This window comes from Schistocerca piceifrons, chromosome X (assembly GCF_021461385.2).
Source record: "Schistocerca piceifrons isolate TAMUIC-IGC-003096 chromosome X, iqSchPice1.1, whole genome shotgun sequence".
NCBI classification, from domain to species: domain Eukaryota; kingdom Metazoa; phylum Arthropoda; class Insecta; order Orthoptera; family Acrididae; genus Schistocerca; species Schistocerca piceifrons.
In genome coordinates, this window is record NC_060149.1 from 235,618,157 (window position 1) to 235,634,410 (window position 16,254).

At 45.0% G+C, this 16,254-nt stretch overlaps 1 protein-coding gene across 1 annotated transcript in view; it reads left to right on the forward strand.

Annotated features, from left to right (window-relative positions):
• LOC124722283 (serine/threonine-protein kinase NIM1) overlaps positions 1–14,966 on the forward strand; it is a 498,280-nt gene extending 483,314 nt beyond the window's left edge. Inside the window, exon 11 of the mRNA XM_047247469.1 lies at positions 14,497–14,966. Within this exon, the coding sequence (XP_047103425.1) occupies positions 14,497–14,966 (470 nt within the window). The remainder of the gene's footprint in view (positions 1–14,496) is intronic.
• Positions 14,967–16,254: the final 1,288 nt, after the last annotated feature.

The following is a 16,254-nucleotide window of genomic DNA, read 5'->3' on the forward strand; positions in this document are numbered from 1 at the left end:
GAAGTGGATAGTTCCTGTGAATTATTATGGGTGGAAGTTACACTCAACAACCGAACTAGGTTAATAATTGGCTCCTTTTACCGACCTCCCGACTCAGCAGCATTAGTGGCAGAACAACTGAGAGAAAATTTGGAATACATTTCACATAAATTTTCTCAGCATGTTATAGTCTTAGGTGGAGATTTCAATTTACCAGATATAGACTGGGACACTCAGATGTTTAGGACGGGTGGTAGGGACAGAGCATCGAGTGACATTATACTGGGTGCACTATCCGAAAATTACCTCGAGCAATTAAACGGAGAACCGACTCGTGGAGATAACATCTTGGACCTACTGATAACAAACAGACCCGAACTTTTCGACTCTGTATGTACAGAACAGGGAATCAGTGATCATAAGGCCGTTGCAGCATCCCTGAATATGGAAGTTAATAGGAATATAAAAAAAGGGAGGAAGGTTTATCTGTTTAGCAAGAGTAATAGAAGGCAGATTTCAGATTACCTAACAGATCAATAAGAAAATTTCTGTTCCGACACTGACAATGTTGAGTGTTTATGGAAAAAGTTCAAGGCAATCGTAAAATGCGTTTTAGACAGGTACGTGCCGAGTAAAACTGTGAGGGACGGGAAAAACCCACCGTGGTACAACAACAAAGTTAGGAAACTACTGCGAAAGCAAAGAGAGCTCCACTCCAAGTTTAAACGCAGCCAAAACCTCTCAGACAAACAGAAGCTAAACGATGTCAAAGTTAGCGTAAGGAGGGCTATGCGTGAAGCGTTCAGTGAATTCGAAAGTAAAATTCTATGTACCGACTTGACAGAAAATCCTAGGAAGTTCTGGTCTTACGTTAAATCAGTAAGTGGCTCGAAACAGCATATCCAGACACTCCGGGATGATGATGGCATTGAAACAGAGGATGACACGCGTAAAGCTGAAATACTAAACACCTTTTTCCAAAGCTGTTTCACAGAGGAAGACCGCACTGCAGTTCCTTCTCTAAATCCTCGCACAAAAGAAAAAATGGCTGACATCGAAATAAGTGTCCAAGGAATAGAAAAGCAACTGGAATCACTCAATAGAGGAAAGTCCACTGGACCTGACGGGATACCAATTCGATTCTACACAGAGTACGCGAAAGAACTTGCCCCCCTTCTAACAGCCGTGTACCGCAAGTCTCTAGAGGAACGGAGGGTTCCAAATGATTGGAAAAGAGCACAGATAGTCCCAGTCTTCAAGAAGGGTCGTCGAGCAGATGCGCAAAACTATAGACCTATATCTCTGACGTCGATCTGTTGTAGAATTTTAGAACATGTTTTTTGCTCGAGTATCATGTCGTTTTTGGAAACCCAGAATCTACTATGTAGGAATCAACATGGATTCCGGAAACAGCGATCGTGTGAGACCCAACTCGCTTTATTTGTTCATGAGACCCAGAAAATATTAGATACAGGCTCCCAGGTAGATGCTATTTTTCTTGACTTCCGGAAGGCGTTCGATACAGTTCCGCACTGTCGCCTGATAAACAAAGTAAGAGCCTACGGAATATCAGACCAGCTGTGTGGCTGGATTGAAGAGTTTTTAGCAAACAGAACACAGCATGTTGTTATCAATGGAGAGACGTCTACAGACGTTAAAGTAACCTCTGGCGTGCCACAGGGGAGTGTTATGGGACCATTGCTTTTCACAATATATTTAAATGACCTAGTAGATAGTGTCGGAAGTTCCATGCGGCTTTTCGCGGATGATGCTGTAGTATACAGAGAAGTTGCAGCATTAGAAAATTGTAGCGAAATGCAGGAGGATCTGCAGCGGATAGGCACTTGGTGCAGGGAGTGGCAACTGACCCTTAACATAGACAAATGTAATGTATTGCGAATACATAGAAAGAAGGATCCTTTATTGTATGATTATATGATAGCGGAACAAACACTGGTAGCAGTTACTTCTGTAAAATATCTGGGAGTATGCGTGCGGAACGATTTGAAGTGGAATGATCAAATAAAATTAATTGTTGGTAAGGCGGGTACCAGGTTGAGATTCATTGGGAGAGTGCTTAGAAAATGTAGTCCATCAACAAAGGAGGTGGCTTACAAAACACTCGTTCGACCTATACTTGAGTATTGCTCATCAGTGTGGGATCCGTACCAGATTGGTCTGACGGAGGAGATAGAGAAGATCCAAAGAAGAGCGGCGCGTTTCGTCACAGGGTTATTTGGTAACCGTGATAGTGTTACGGAGATGTTTAATAAACTCAAGTGGCAGACTCTGCAAGAGAGGCGCTCTGCATCGCGGTGTAGCTTGCTCGCCAGGTTTCGAGAGGGTGCGTTTCTGGATGAGGTACCGAATATATTGCTTCCCCCTACTTATACCTCCCGAGGAGATCACGAATGTAAAATTAGAGAGATTAGAGCGCGCACGGAGGCTTTCAGACAGTCGTTCTTCCCGCGAACCATACGCGACTGGAACAGGAAAGGGAGGTAATGACAGTGGCACGCAAAGTGCCCTCCGCAACACACCGTTGGGTGGCTTGCGGAGTATAAATGTAGATGTAGATGTAGAATGTGGCAGACATGATACGCGAGTTGGGATGGAAGTCATTAAAGCAAAGACGTTTTTCGTCGCGGCGAGATCTATTAACGAAATTTCAGTCGCCAACTTTCTCTTCCGAATGCGAAAATATTTTGTTGAGCCCAACTTACATAGGTAGGAACGATCATCAAAATAAAATATGAGAAATCAGAGCTCGAACAGAAAGGTTTAGGTGTTCGTTCTTCCCGCGCGCTGTTCGGGAGTGGAGTGGTAGAGACAGTATGATTGTGGTTCGATGAACCCTCTGCCAAGCACTTAAATGTGAATTGCAGAGTAATCATGTAGATGTAGAAAATACATTGTAAGTAAAAAAAATAAATAAATAAAAAAAAGACACGACGCGAAGGAATTATCCGAATGGGACGGAATGCGGCAGATCTGATGTACAAGGGCAGACAAACAAATTATTAAATTTCAGAAAAATATGACGAAATTTTCAAGAGAAATACCTTCACGAATTGAGCAAGTCAACAACGCATTTCTCCACCTATGGCCCTTATGTAAGCAGCTGTATGGCTTAGCACTGATTAACAGAGTTTTTGGATGTCCTCATGAGAAAAAACATCCAAATTCTGTCCAATTGGTGTGTCAGATTTTCAAAATCGCGAGCCTGTTGGAGGGCACTGTCCATAACGCTCCTAACGTCCTCAATTTGGAAGAGATCCGGCGATCTTGTTAGCAACAAAATCAGGCTCAGTTCGATGTGTGACTCTTCACTGAAGGCCATTCTAATCCAGTCAATGAGATTCCAGGCTAAAGACGTGTCTGGAGAAGCCGCGGGCAGCGGTAGGCTACCAACATTACTCCCATCCGCCATAAGCCCAAAAGCCAGAAGTGATGGTCTTAGGTGCCATTTCTTTTCATAGCAGGACCACCTTGGTTGCCATCCGCAGCATCCTTACAGCACAGCGGCAAATCGACGATATTCTGCGCCCAGTTTTGTTGCCCGTCATGGCAAACCAAGTTGGGCTTACATTTCAGCAATATAATGCCCGCCCGCTCAGGGCGAGGGTTTCTACTGCTTGTTTAAGAGCTTGTCAAACTCTACCTTGTTCAGCAAGATCGCAGGATCCTCCCCAATCAATAATGGTTCAAATGGCTCTAAGCACTATGGGACTTAACATCGTAGGTCATCAGTCCCCTAGACTTAAAACCACTTAAACCTATGGACACCACACACATCCATGTCCGTGGCAGGATTCGAACCTGCGACCGCAGCAGCAGCGTGGTTCCGCACTGAGGCGCCTAGAACCGCTCGGCCACAACGGCCGGCCCCTCTCCAATCGAGAATGATTAGAACATTGTGGACAGTTCCCTTCCAACCAGCTCGGAATTTCGACGATCTGACGCGCCAATTGGACCGAATTTGGCAGATATCTCTCAGGAGGACATCCATCAACTCCATTAATCAATGCCAAGCCGAATAACTGCTTACATAAGGGGCAGAGTTGGATCAACGCGTTATTGACTTGCTCAACTTGTTAAGCACTTTCTCGTGAATAAATCATCCAATTTTTATGAAATTTGATATTTGTTTGTACATGTACATCACGTCTACAGATTTCCATCCCATTCCGATAATTCCTTCGTAGCACGCCCTTTTTTACGAGGTCTATTCAGAAAATTCCAGTACTTTGTCCACAAATTTTGTATACGTTTGCCTTCTATTTTTGTGCATGGCTTTCTTCGAAAAACTCTCCTCTACAATTGATACACCGCTCCCAAAGCCGTTTCCACTTCCGGAAGCAGTCTTGATATGCCTCTTGCTGGACCACACGAAACGCTGTCTGCAGAATTTTCTTTTATCTAGTCTGTAGTTGCAAATCTTTGTCCTTTCAACGGGGTTTTCTACTTTGAAGGAAAAACAAAGGTCGCAGGGGCCAGGTCTGGAGAGTACGGAGGATGAGGCAGCACAGTGCTTTCGTTTTTTGTGCAATAGTCACGCACCAACAGGGATGAATGTGAGAGAGCGTTACTGTGATGCAAGAGCCATAAATTCTCTCACCACATTTCAGGCCGTCTCCTTTTGACATTTATCGCAGGCGTCGCTACACGTCCCGATAGTACCATCGAGTAACAGTTTCTACCTGTGCCATGAATTCTTGATGATCTAATCCTTCAGAGTCAAAGAAAACTGTCCGCATGGCTTTGACATTTGACCTGACGAGTCTTTTTTGGTCTTGGAGAAACTATCCCGACCCATTGTGAAGACCGCACTTTGGTCTCAGCATCATAACTGTAGAGCCACATCTCATCACCAGTTATGATCCTCTTTAGGAACATATTGTTCTCCTGTGCACGATCCAAAAGCACTTAACAGATAGCTAGGTGAAGATCTTTCTGGTCTTTTCTCATGAGTCATCGGAGTATCTTGGCAGCGACATGATGCATTCCAATATTCTGTGTCTGGATTTCATGACATGATCGACTGAAATGATGTATTCTTCTGCAATCTCTCGGAAACTCAGTCTTAAATTGGCACCCACAATTTCGTTCACGTTCCTGACATGAACGTCGTCGGTAGACGTCGAAAGACGTCCTGAACGACGGTCATCTTTAAGTTCCGTCAGGCCATTTTTAAACGGAGTGAACCATTCGTAACACCGAGTACGGCTTCAGCAGTCATCACCATACACTTTCCGCATCCTTTGGTGAGTCTCTGTAAAGGTTTTCTTGAGTTTCACGCGAAATTTAATGCAGACACCTTGCTCCTCTAACTCTGCGATCTCTAAATACGCAAACTGTGTAACACAACGTTCTACTCAATACAACACTGAAAAATAACTAAGCGACATACAACGATGAATCTTCCGCCAGTTACACATTAAACACAGGCGTGTGCAGGGATCAGAGCCACATTTCGCTCCAGCTCATCATTGGTGCGAAATTAAGAATTTTTTAAAAGACCTCATAGTGTTTATTTTCAGCACAGTGAAACTTATAGCGAAGTCATGTGTTTATTGTCGTGATCAATCGTGTTAAGCTTGTACTGTTCGAGATTTCTCATTTGAAAGTACACCACTGGTCATTAAAATTGCTACACCAAGAAGAAATGCAGACGACAAACGGATATTCATTGGACACATATATTATACTAGAACTTACACGTGATTACATTTTCATTCAATTTGGGTGCATAGATCCTGAGAAATCAGTACCCAGAACAACCACCTCTGGCCTTAATAACGGCCTTGATACGCATTGAGTCAAACAGAGCTTCGATGGCGGGTACAAGTTCATCAAGAGTAGTGACTGGCGTATTGTGACGAGCCAGTTGCTCGGCCACCATTGACCAGACGTTTTATAAGTGGTGAGAGATCTGGAAAATGTGCTGGCCAGCGCAGCAGTCGAACATTTTCTGTATCCAGAAAGGCCCATACAGGACGTGCAACATGCGGTTGTGCATTATCCTGCTGAAATTAAGGATTTCGCAGGGATCGAATGAAGGGTAGAGCCACGGGTCGTAACACATCTGAAACGTAACGTCCACTGTTCAAAGTGCCGTCAATGCGAACAAGAGGTGACCGAGACGTATAACCAATGGCACCCCATACCATCACGCCGGGTGATACACCAGTATGGCGATGACGAATACACGCTTCCAACGTGCGTTCACCGCTATGTCGGCAAACACGGATGCGACCATCATGATGCTGTAAACAGAACCTGGATTCATCCGAAAAAAATGACGTTTTGCCATTCGTGCACCCAGGTTCGTCGTTCAGTACGCCATCGCAGGCGTTCCTGTCTGTGATTCAGCGTCAACGGTAACCGCAGCCATGGTCTCCGAGCTGATAGTCCATGCTGCTGCAAACGTCGTTGAACTGTTCGTGTAGATGGTTGTTGTCTTGCCAACGTTCCCATCTGTTGACACAGGGATCGAGACGTGGCTGCACGATCCGTTACAGCCATGTGGATAAGATGCCTGTCATCTCGACTGCTAGTAATACTAGGCCGTTGTGATCCAGCACGGCGTTCCTTATTACCCTCCTGAACCCACCGATTCCATTCTGCTAACATTCATTGGATCTCGGCTAACGCGAGTAGCAATGTCGCGATACGATATACCGCAATCATGATAGGCTACAATCCTACCTTTATGAAAGTCGAAAACGTGATGGTACGCATTTCTCCTCCTTACACGAACCATCACAACAACGTTTCACCAGGCAACACCGGTCAACTGCTGTTTGTGTATGAGAAATCTGTTGGAAACTATCCTCATGTCAGCACGTTGTAGGTGTCTCCACCGGCGCCAACCTTGTGTGAATGCTCTGAAAAGCTAATCATTTGAATATCACAGCATTTTCTTCGTGTCGGTTAAATTTCGCGTCTGTAGCACGTCCTCTTCGTGGTGTAGCAATTTTAATGGCCGGTAGTGTAAGTAGCCACTCTCCACACACGAGACATAATGAAAGAAATAGTGCTACAACTTGAAGTACCGTGTGGAAAAAGAGGGTTTCAAATTGACGCCGTTTGGACCTCCAGATGTAGGTTTTCTATGCGAGAGACCGTTAAACGCTTACTTTCCTTCTTTTACAAATTGATTACTGCGTGGGCCAACCAGTCATCGTACAGTATTAGAATATGAAGAGTAATAATGGTTTACTTCCGTACAGAGTGTATTTTTTTCTTATGAGCCGACTGGATTCTAGGTTACGTTAACTGATGCAGCGCCTAGCAGCCGGGAAGCCGAGGACGGAGACGAGTCGACCGCCCTGACTGGATCCGACAGCTTGACGCACCGAGAGTTATTAACTTGACGCGCTCTGCCTTGTACGGCCTCTCGCAGTTTGAGACACGTCGTTTGCATTTCTGCAACCTATGTAGAATCTAGAGCTTTTTAAAATTAGCTGGCATGTTGAATAGTAATGAAACATTGACAGATAACGAAAATGCAAAGAGGAATATTAGCATGTATATAAAAACACAATCCAAGTAAGCATCTAGTTTCTCAAGTACAGAATTTATGATAGGTGATTTTCACACTGCGTTAATGTGACCCTTCGACGGAATATCCTCGTGGTCCTACTAAATGACATTTCTTAGTCGATCTACGCAACAAGGATTTTTCTTTCATTATCATAAGCAGATTTTCGCTGGAACTGATTTATTCCCAGGAAATATAGTATCTCCTCGCTATTAGTGGAGCCATATAAGAACCAATCATAGCTTCAGTGGTATGCTTAAAGTTCATAAGCTGGCACCCGTGTAACAGAGACAATATTCTTGTGCTAAATAACAAGTTATTGCTAGGCAAAATCCTGACGTTAAGTCGTATAGATAAGTGGATGTGTATTAGAGAAACTACGTACAAGTGTCCACTAATAGCCATCGTATCGCTTCTAAAGCCATAAAGATCACAACTTCTGCACATATTAACAAAGCCGGTGCTTATTTAATATTAGGAAAGTTGCGGAAGTAGATTACAGGCTTCTTAGCGAAAAACCTGACTCATCCTTAGACGCAATAGCAGAGCCGGGCGAGCCGCGCGGGATTAGCCGGGCGGTCTAAGGCGCTGAAGTCATGGACTGTGCGGCTGGTCCCGGCGGAGGTTAGAGTCCTCCCTCGGGCATGGGTGTGTGTGTTTGCCCTTAAGATAATTTAGGTTCAGTAGTGTGTAAGCTTAGGGACTGATGACCTTAGCAGTTAAGTCCCACAAGATTTCACACACATTTGAACATCAGAGTCGGGCGTACCATAGTTTAACCTAATATGATTCTTACTATTTACGATAGACGCAAACGAGGAGGTAGAGAATTTCTATAGCTATTTGAGGCTATTACTTCAAGACATTTTGGTGTGCACATAAGTCACTATAATACAAAATGTTTGCAAAACGTAGATATAGTTGCAGGTTATCAACTCTTGATTCATAGACTGGATGCGAACTCTCAACACACAGAGATGGAATGTCATGTCGCAAATAAGCGAAAAGTTTCAACAGTGTATGACAATACCATCGCTAATCACCCCGTGATAATATTCACAAACGGCACATATTCAGAATTAGGCATCGAGAACGATTTATGGTGATCAGTCACATTATATTTATTAGAATAAAGGTAAACAAGTGTAATCCACCTACGAAAAGAGCTCGCAAAACCATTCAAGACCAGTTGTTGAGGATTTTTGTCAGCACAAAGTTGGATTAACATAAGAGATTATTCCGAGCTCGTTTCCGTCAATTTTAATTGTGGAAAGGCTTCCGGGCTTGTATGTGGTGCTTACTTCGTGATGCGTGATTACGACGATGTGAACTCTCCGTCCCACTCTACAGGAGCAGCTCAGACAGGTGGTACTGTGACGTGAAAATTACTGCAAAATGCAGTGACTCCGGCCGTCTCCCTGACACAGGCTCCTTAGGCGTTTTCTCCGAAAACTAGCTCCTCTGATCTGGTGCGAAATGGAAACCATAGTCAAAATCCGGTAAAACTTTGCACAAATGTGTTGGGCGTCTCTAGTATGCCCATCGATCGCATCACGTTGCTCTTTCCAGTTCCGAGCGCACAGTGAGCACGCGAAGATACCAAGAAAATGTTTCCCGCCAAGTATGAGGGCCTGGTGAGAGATTTAACCTGATGTCATGCAGCCCACGTAACTTCTTCACGACAAATCTGGGTCGCACACTGCAGGGGCAATGAAGGTGCTCCTGCTGCGTTTTCGATGGGAAATGTTTGATCACCCACAATACAGCCCGTAATTGACTCCACCTGAGTTTCATCTCTGGTCATATGAACCGCTGGAAAGAAAAAATGGTTCAAATCGCTCTGAGCGCTATGGGACTTAACATCTGAGGTCATCAGTCCCCTAGATTTAGAACTACTTAAACCTAACTAAACTCTAGCGGTTCAGGCGCTCAGTCTGGAACCGCGGGACTGCTACGGTCGCAGGTTCGAATCCTGCCTCTGGCATGGATGTGTGTGATGTCCTTAGGTTAGTTAGGTTTAAGTAGTTCTAAGTTCTAGGGGACTGATGACCACAGATGTTAAGTCCCATAGTGCTCAGAGCCATTTGAACCATTTGAACCTAACTACGGACATCACATACATCAATGCCCGAGGAAGGATTCGAACCTGCGACCGCAGCAGCAGCGCGGTTCGGGACTGAAGCGCCTAGAACCGCTCGGACACAAGGGCCGGCTGGTGGAAAGCACGGGCGTCTGCCTGCTATGACGAGGGTATTAGAGAGTTGGTATAACGCTACGACACATGTCTAAGTCCGAGTGGCGACTAAGTAGGGAAGTAGCCTGCAAAGTGTAGTTAACTATTGCAAAAATCATTTTTGATTTTCACAGTGGTTTCCATTTCGCGAACGATCGGACGTTACTTTCCTAATAGCCTTCGTCAGACCTCCTTGAATAGCGAAATTATTTTAATATGTAGGCAATTTAACCCCATTGTCGTTCTTAAAAATAAATATTCCTGGTACCTCTTTTCTTGGAAAATGTAACATTTTTGGAAGCTAACACTTAATCATGAAATTAAAACGGTTTCCGCACATTGAAAGACAGATAAATACTGATAAGGTTATGAAAAATCAACTTGTTCTTGAGACGAAGAGGTCACTTAAAGGCGTAAAAATCATTTGAAACCTTCCTTGTCACATGTAGTCATTAGTAAATTTGCAGAATCGTCGACGGGATCCTCTTCTTGTAAGTAAAGTTCATCTTCTGAACATTTACAATTACACTCAATTATTCATATCTCTGAAATTTTCATTTTCTCATGCCTGCACAAGTTCGACGTCTGCTTTCGATGAACTCATCTTTCAGAAGAGACTCAGTATCTACTGCATTTAGCAATAATTTCCATAAGGACATAACTCTGATCTCCTTATGCATTTTTATTTTCCTATAGGTGTAAAACTTGAGCGTTTCCTGGCGTATAGAATGTTCAAATAATACATTTAAATGCAGACAGCTGACGTCCTCGACAGCTTGGGATATTTCATCAGAACACCCTGTCATTTTCAAGGCACAAATGAGACGAGAGACGGCTGTGCATAGCAACTTACACGCACGGTGGGCTAGGCTGCGTGAATCAGGAAGCAAAAGACTGCGTATGTAGAAAGACAACACACATCGAAAACCACTAGCCACGTCGTAAGCAAATATAACCAACGCCAGACGTCATTCATAGTGAAATACTAATTAACAACAAGAGAGAAAATAGCGGTAACTTTATCCTCCGTAGTTTTACCCGTGAGAGAGCAGGATTCCAGGCAGACTTTAAGCAAAAACCTCTGGGTCTGTTTATAAGGCCACATGATAGTTTAATGGAGATGATGATTTGTCTTAAATTCGACCTAGAATCCTGCTCTCTCGCTCGCTCTCTCGCTCTCTCTCTCTCTCTCTCTCTCTCTCTCTCTCTCTCTCTCTCTCTCTCTCTCTGCCCCTCCCCTCCCTCTCCCTCCCCCCTCCCTCCCCCCTCCACCCGATCGAACTACGGAGGGAGAGAGTTTGCACTACCTACTCACCCGTTGTTAATCAATATTTCACCACGAACTTAAGCAACACAAAATTGTCATCAGCAAAAAATACATATCAGACTGTCAGCTGTACGTCGTTGGTAAACTTATTGAACAAGTAAGCAGCTGTTAATGTCTGTGAACCAACTACAACAAAAACTGGGAAACGTGCAAGAAATTGATGTCCGTATTGAGAGAGCTAGAGACGCGCTTTAAAAAAAAAGTGGGTAATGTGTTTAAGGGCTAAAACCTTTCAATCGAAACAAAATTAAGACTTCTATGATGGTATAAATTTACCATCGTTTTGAACTTTAATATAGGCAACGTGCAAACGACTTGAGGCATTTAAGATGTGGTTGTATAGGTAAATGCTAAGTGTATCATGGACAGATGAAATTACAAATAACAACATTCTCCGGAAAATGAAGAAAGATGTCGAAAACGAAGTAAAATAAAAAAAACATGTGAGGACATCTGAAAAGTGCTGCCTCCGAATTTTTTATTCTGTTCTCAATATCTGTTGAGGCATTACATGTCATGCATATCACTCAGTCGACTTTCCAGCTTCGCTGACGCAAGTTGCAAGACCCTGCCGCTAGACGGCTCCGAATTGTAGCGAGTAGCATGGCGGTGTGTAACGTAACCATGTCGGTACTTAAGAAATACCATGCTGTATTCGAGTTTTAATTCATAGTTCGTTCACACATGAAGCACCATCTCCTTTACCATGAAAATGCCACATCTGCGACATCTGCAACAATCCGACCCCTTGAGTTCACTCTCATCCTCCATACGGTCCCGAAATTGCCCTGTCCAATTTTCATCTGCTACCAAAACTTAAAGAACACCTTCAGGACTTCTCTTTGATAGTGACGATGCGGTGCAAGCAGAGGTAAGGTTGTGGCTCCGTCAACATAGTCAAACACTCACGAGTGACGGTTTCAACAAACTGGCCCCTCGCTGAGTGATGTGTTCGATGCCAGGGTGACTATGCTGAGAAATAAATATGTAGACGCGAAGAATAGAGATGTAGAATGCTAATAAAGTTTTTTTTTTCATTTAAAGTGTTTCAGAGTTTTCACATAAATTCGGAAGCATTACTTTACACAACGCTTTCGTACCTCTCTTCTATATACACTGAGGTGACAAAAGTCATGGGGTACTTCCTAATATCATGCCGGTCCTCCTTTTGTCGGGTGTAGTGCAGCATCTTGACGTGGCGTTGACTTAACAAGTCACTGGAAGTCCCCTTTAGAAATACTGAGCCATGCTGGCTCTAAAGCTGTCCATAATCGTGAAAGTGTTTCCGGTGCAGGATTTAGTACACGAACTGATCTATCGATTACGTTCCATAAACGTTCGATGGCTTTCATGTAGGGAAATCTGCGTGACCAGATCAGACGCTCGAATAATTCGGAACGTTCTACAAACCAATCGCGAACAACTGTGTCACGATGACATGGCGCGTTGTAAACCACACACATTCCACCGTTGTTTGGGAACATGAAGCCTATGACTGGCTGAAAATGGTCTCCAAGTAGCCGAACATAAACATTTCCAGTCAAAAATCGGTTCATTTGGACCAGAGGACCCGGTGCATTCCATATAAAACGCAGTCCACACCAGTATGGAGCCACCACCAGCTGCCGGCCGGAGTGGCAGAGCGGTTATAGGCGCTACAGTCTGGAACCGCGTGACCGCTACGGTCGCCGGTTCGAATACTGCCTCGGGCGTGGTTGTGTGTGATTTCCTTAGGTTAGTTAGGTTTAAGTAGTTCTAAGTTCTAGGGGACTGATAACCTCAGCAGTTAAGTCCCATAGTGCTCAGAGCCATTTGAACCACCACCAGCTTGCACAATGCCTTGTTGACAACTTGGATCTATGTGTTCGTGGGGTCTGCACCACACTCGAACCCTGTTATCGGTTCTTACCAACTGAAATCGGGATTCATATGGCCAGGCCGTGCATTTCCAATCGTCTAAGGTCCAACCGGTATGGTCACAAGCCCAGGAACGGCGCTACAGGCGATGTCGCGCTGTTAGCAAAGGTCGGTCGTCTGCTGCCATAACCCATTAACCTCAAATTTCGCCTCACCTTCGTACGTCCCACATTGATTTCTGCCGTCATTTCAGGCAGTGTAACTTGTGTGTTAACACTGAAAATTCCAGCAAACGCCGTTGCTCACGGCGTTCAGTGAAGACCATAGGCCACTGTAGTCGGTGGTGGTGGTAATGGCTGAAATTTGGTATTCTCGACATGCTCTAAAGACTATGGATCTCGGAAAATGGAATTCCCGAACGATTTCCGAAATGTACTGTCCCAGGCGTTTAGCTCCTACCACCATTCCGCGTTAAAAGTTTGTTGCTTCCCATCATGCAACTAGAATCACATCGGAAATCTACTCAGATGAATCACTTGAGCACAAATGACAGTTCCGCCAATGTAGTGTCTTTTATATCTTGTGTACGTGATACTACAGACATCTGTATCTCTGGATAAAGCTATCCCATGACTTTTGTCACCTCAGTGTAATGATTAATGGAAACAGGTGTAAACTGCTGCAGAACGTTCTTCATGCAAAGATACATGATAAAAGAGGACGAGAAAGAAAGAGAACATCTTGACTAGGAAACTTATTGACATGGACGTTTTTGTATCACGCCTGGGAGGCGACGCGTGGGTAGGAACGGGAAAAGGTAATACAAGTCGGTACGTGGTTTATTGGTGCAAAAACAAGGCGATAAACGATTACATAACTTTGTACGTAGGTGCGATGCTGAAGCGAAGGGTCCTGGCTGGCTGCACATGATCAAAACGGCTGAAGCAGTCACGGAGCTCTTAAACCTCGACAGCACCGGCTAAAGGGCGCTGTCGTCTGTGTCTCTCGTAGTGCCAACTTGAGAAACTATTCCGTGGAATCGTTGAAGCTGGAAACTTTTGGAATAAGCGAAAGTGATATAACTGTGACGGTCACCAAAATCCGAAACGCATATGCTCTAGATGATGATGATGATGATGATGATGATGATGATGGAGGAGGAGGTAAGGAAAGGAAAGGATGAAGAATCGATATCGTCAGGCGTTAGTTATCTTTAGTTATGAATTGGCGCTAGTTGTTTGCGGTGTGCTAGCTTTCTGAGCACACCGCCTTTCGTTTTCTCATTGAAGCAATCCCTCCCGCAAAGTTTTTAAGTTGCCAAGCACACCGATGCTTCCCATTACTTGCGCTTCGAAAATGACGAAGCTTTCACCTGTCTAAATACTGGCGGTTGTCCGGAGCATTAGCCGGCTGCGTTCCAGTAAGTTATTTGAACTTTCCTATTGTTACCCCCACACCTGTTAGAAAAAATCCAGTCCAGCTGATTAATGTAGTCGAGTAGATCCTGCATGTAGCACAGGTTGATACCCGTCACGTTGACCGCTGGTTGTGTTGCAGTGGGCATCCTGCAGCTGGAGCCGACGTCCCGCCTCTCGCTGCAGAGCGTCAGCGAGTCGGAGTTCCTACGCGGCGTGCGCATGCCCCGATCGGCAGAGGTCGCCGCAGCCGCAGCCGCAGCCTCCGGCGACTCGGACGCCGGCGGCGACCACGAGCTGCAGGCGCTGGAGAAGCTGGAGGAACTGGGCATCTCGCGAGACCTCCTGGACGAGCACCGCGACCGCGGGAGCAAGAGCGCCGTCGTGGGCACCTACCGAATCTTGCTGCACCGCCTGGAGCGGCGGGCCGCCTCCGCGCCGCCCGACGCGCAGTCGCTCGCCGCCGACGACGCGGAGGACGGCGCCGCCGGCTCCAGCGGGAGCGGCGTGGGCGCGCTCGCCGCCAGACTGCGCTCCGGTGGCTTACGCGCGCGCACGCGCAAGTCGGCCCGCAGCGGCACCAGTCAGTCCCGCGCCTGTGCGCTCCTCTGAGCGGCGTTCCGCTCTTCGTTTCTTGTACGAAATTGAGAAACAGAAACAAATCTCTGAGTATTTTTGCATATTAAATGTTGGATGTTGACAACAGAATTCCTCCGAGAAATACAATAAAGTGACGCTACCTACACAAAAATATAGTGCAATAACTCCTGCTAGAAACATACCACATTCATATGCATTCTGAAAGTTGAAGTCTTGTCGATGGAACCACTTCCTACTGTCAATTCCATGCTGTTCTCACATTTTCCATGTTTTCCAAATACTTCTTCCTGGGCCATCCTTTTACCTTCTGTAACAGTATTGTCCCTTGAAAAATGTTAATAATGAAAGTGTCCATTATAATTATCCGGGCTGTTATGCCGTGGTCGGTTGATGAATTCTGTGTCGATTCCCAACGTTTCGTCTCCGACTGCGGGAGACATCTTCAAGGGAGGTCCGTAGCTCGATGGAAGGTCCAACAAACCCACTGGCTCGCTACTGACTGCCGCTAAATTCCGTGTCCGCGCGCTCCCGCGCCGCGGCGTGACGTCACGTGTTTTGAAAACGTCAGTGCAATTGGCCGCTGTCCATGACGTCACGTGTTTTTTTAATTGGAGCTGATCGTTAAGGACATCGTCTTTGGCATACTGCAGGTGTTTAAAAATCTGCATTTCCTCTAAGGACGTGACGTCACGTCGCGGCGGACACGGAATTTAGCGGCAGTCAGTAGCGAGTCAGTGGGTGTGTTGGGCCATCCATCGAGCTACGGACCCCCTTGATGTCTCCCGCAGTCGGAGACGAAACATTGGGAATCGACACAGAATTCATCAACCGACCACGGCATAACAGCCCGGATAATTATAATGGACATGATATTTCCGGCCGTCAAAGTCTACGTTTTAGTAATAATGAAAGTGTTGTGTCCAATAATTTTTTTCTGTTTTCCATTTCCTTCAACAGCACATACATTCGTTAACTTTCCTTAATAATTCCACGTTCGTTTTTCTTTTTGTCGCGCTCACTTCCATCATTTTTCGCCATATTCACATTTCAGCAACTGCGAGTCGATTCCTTTCCAAGTTACCCACAGTGCAAATTCCACTTCCATAGATCAGTGTACTCCAAACAGATGTTATTGCAAACGATTTACTGACATCTGTAATAATATGGTTGCTAGTTAAAATGTTTTTTCTTAGCCATAAAAGCCCGTTTTCCCAATGCTACCCTTCTCTTCATTTCCATTAAGAATCTATTACCCTCTGCGATTATATTACCGAGATAATAAAATTGTTTCACCTGATCA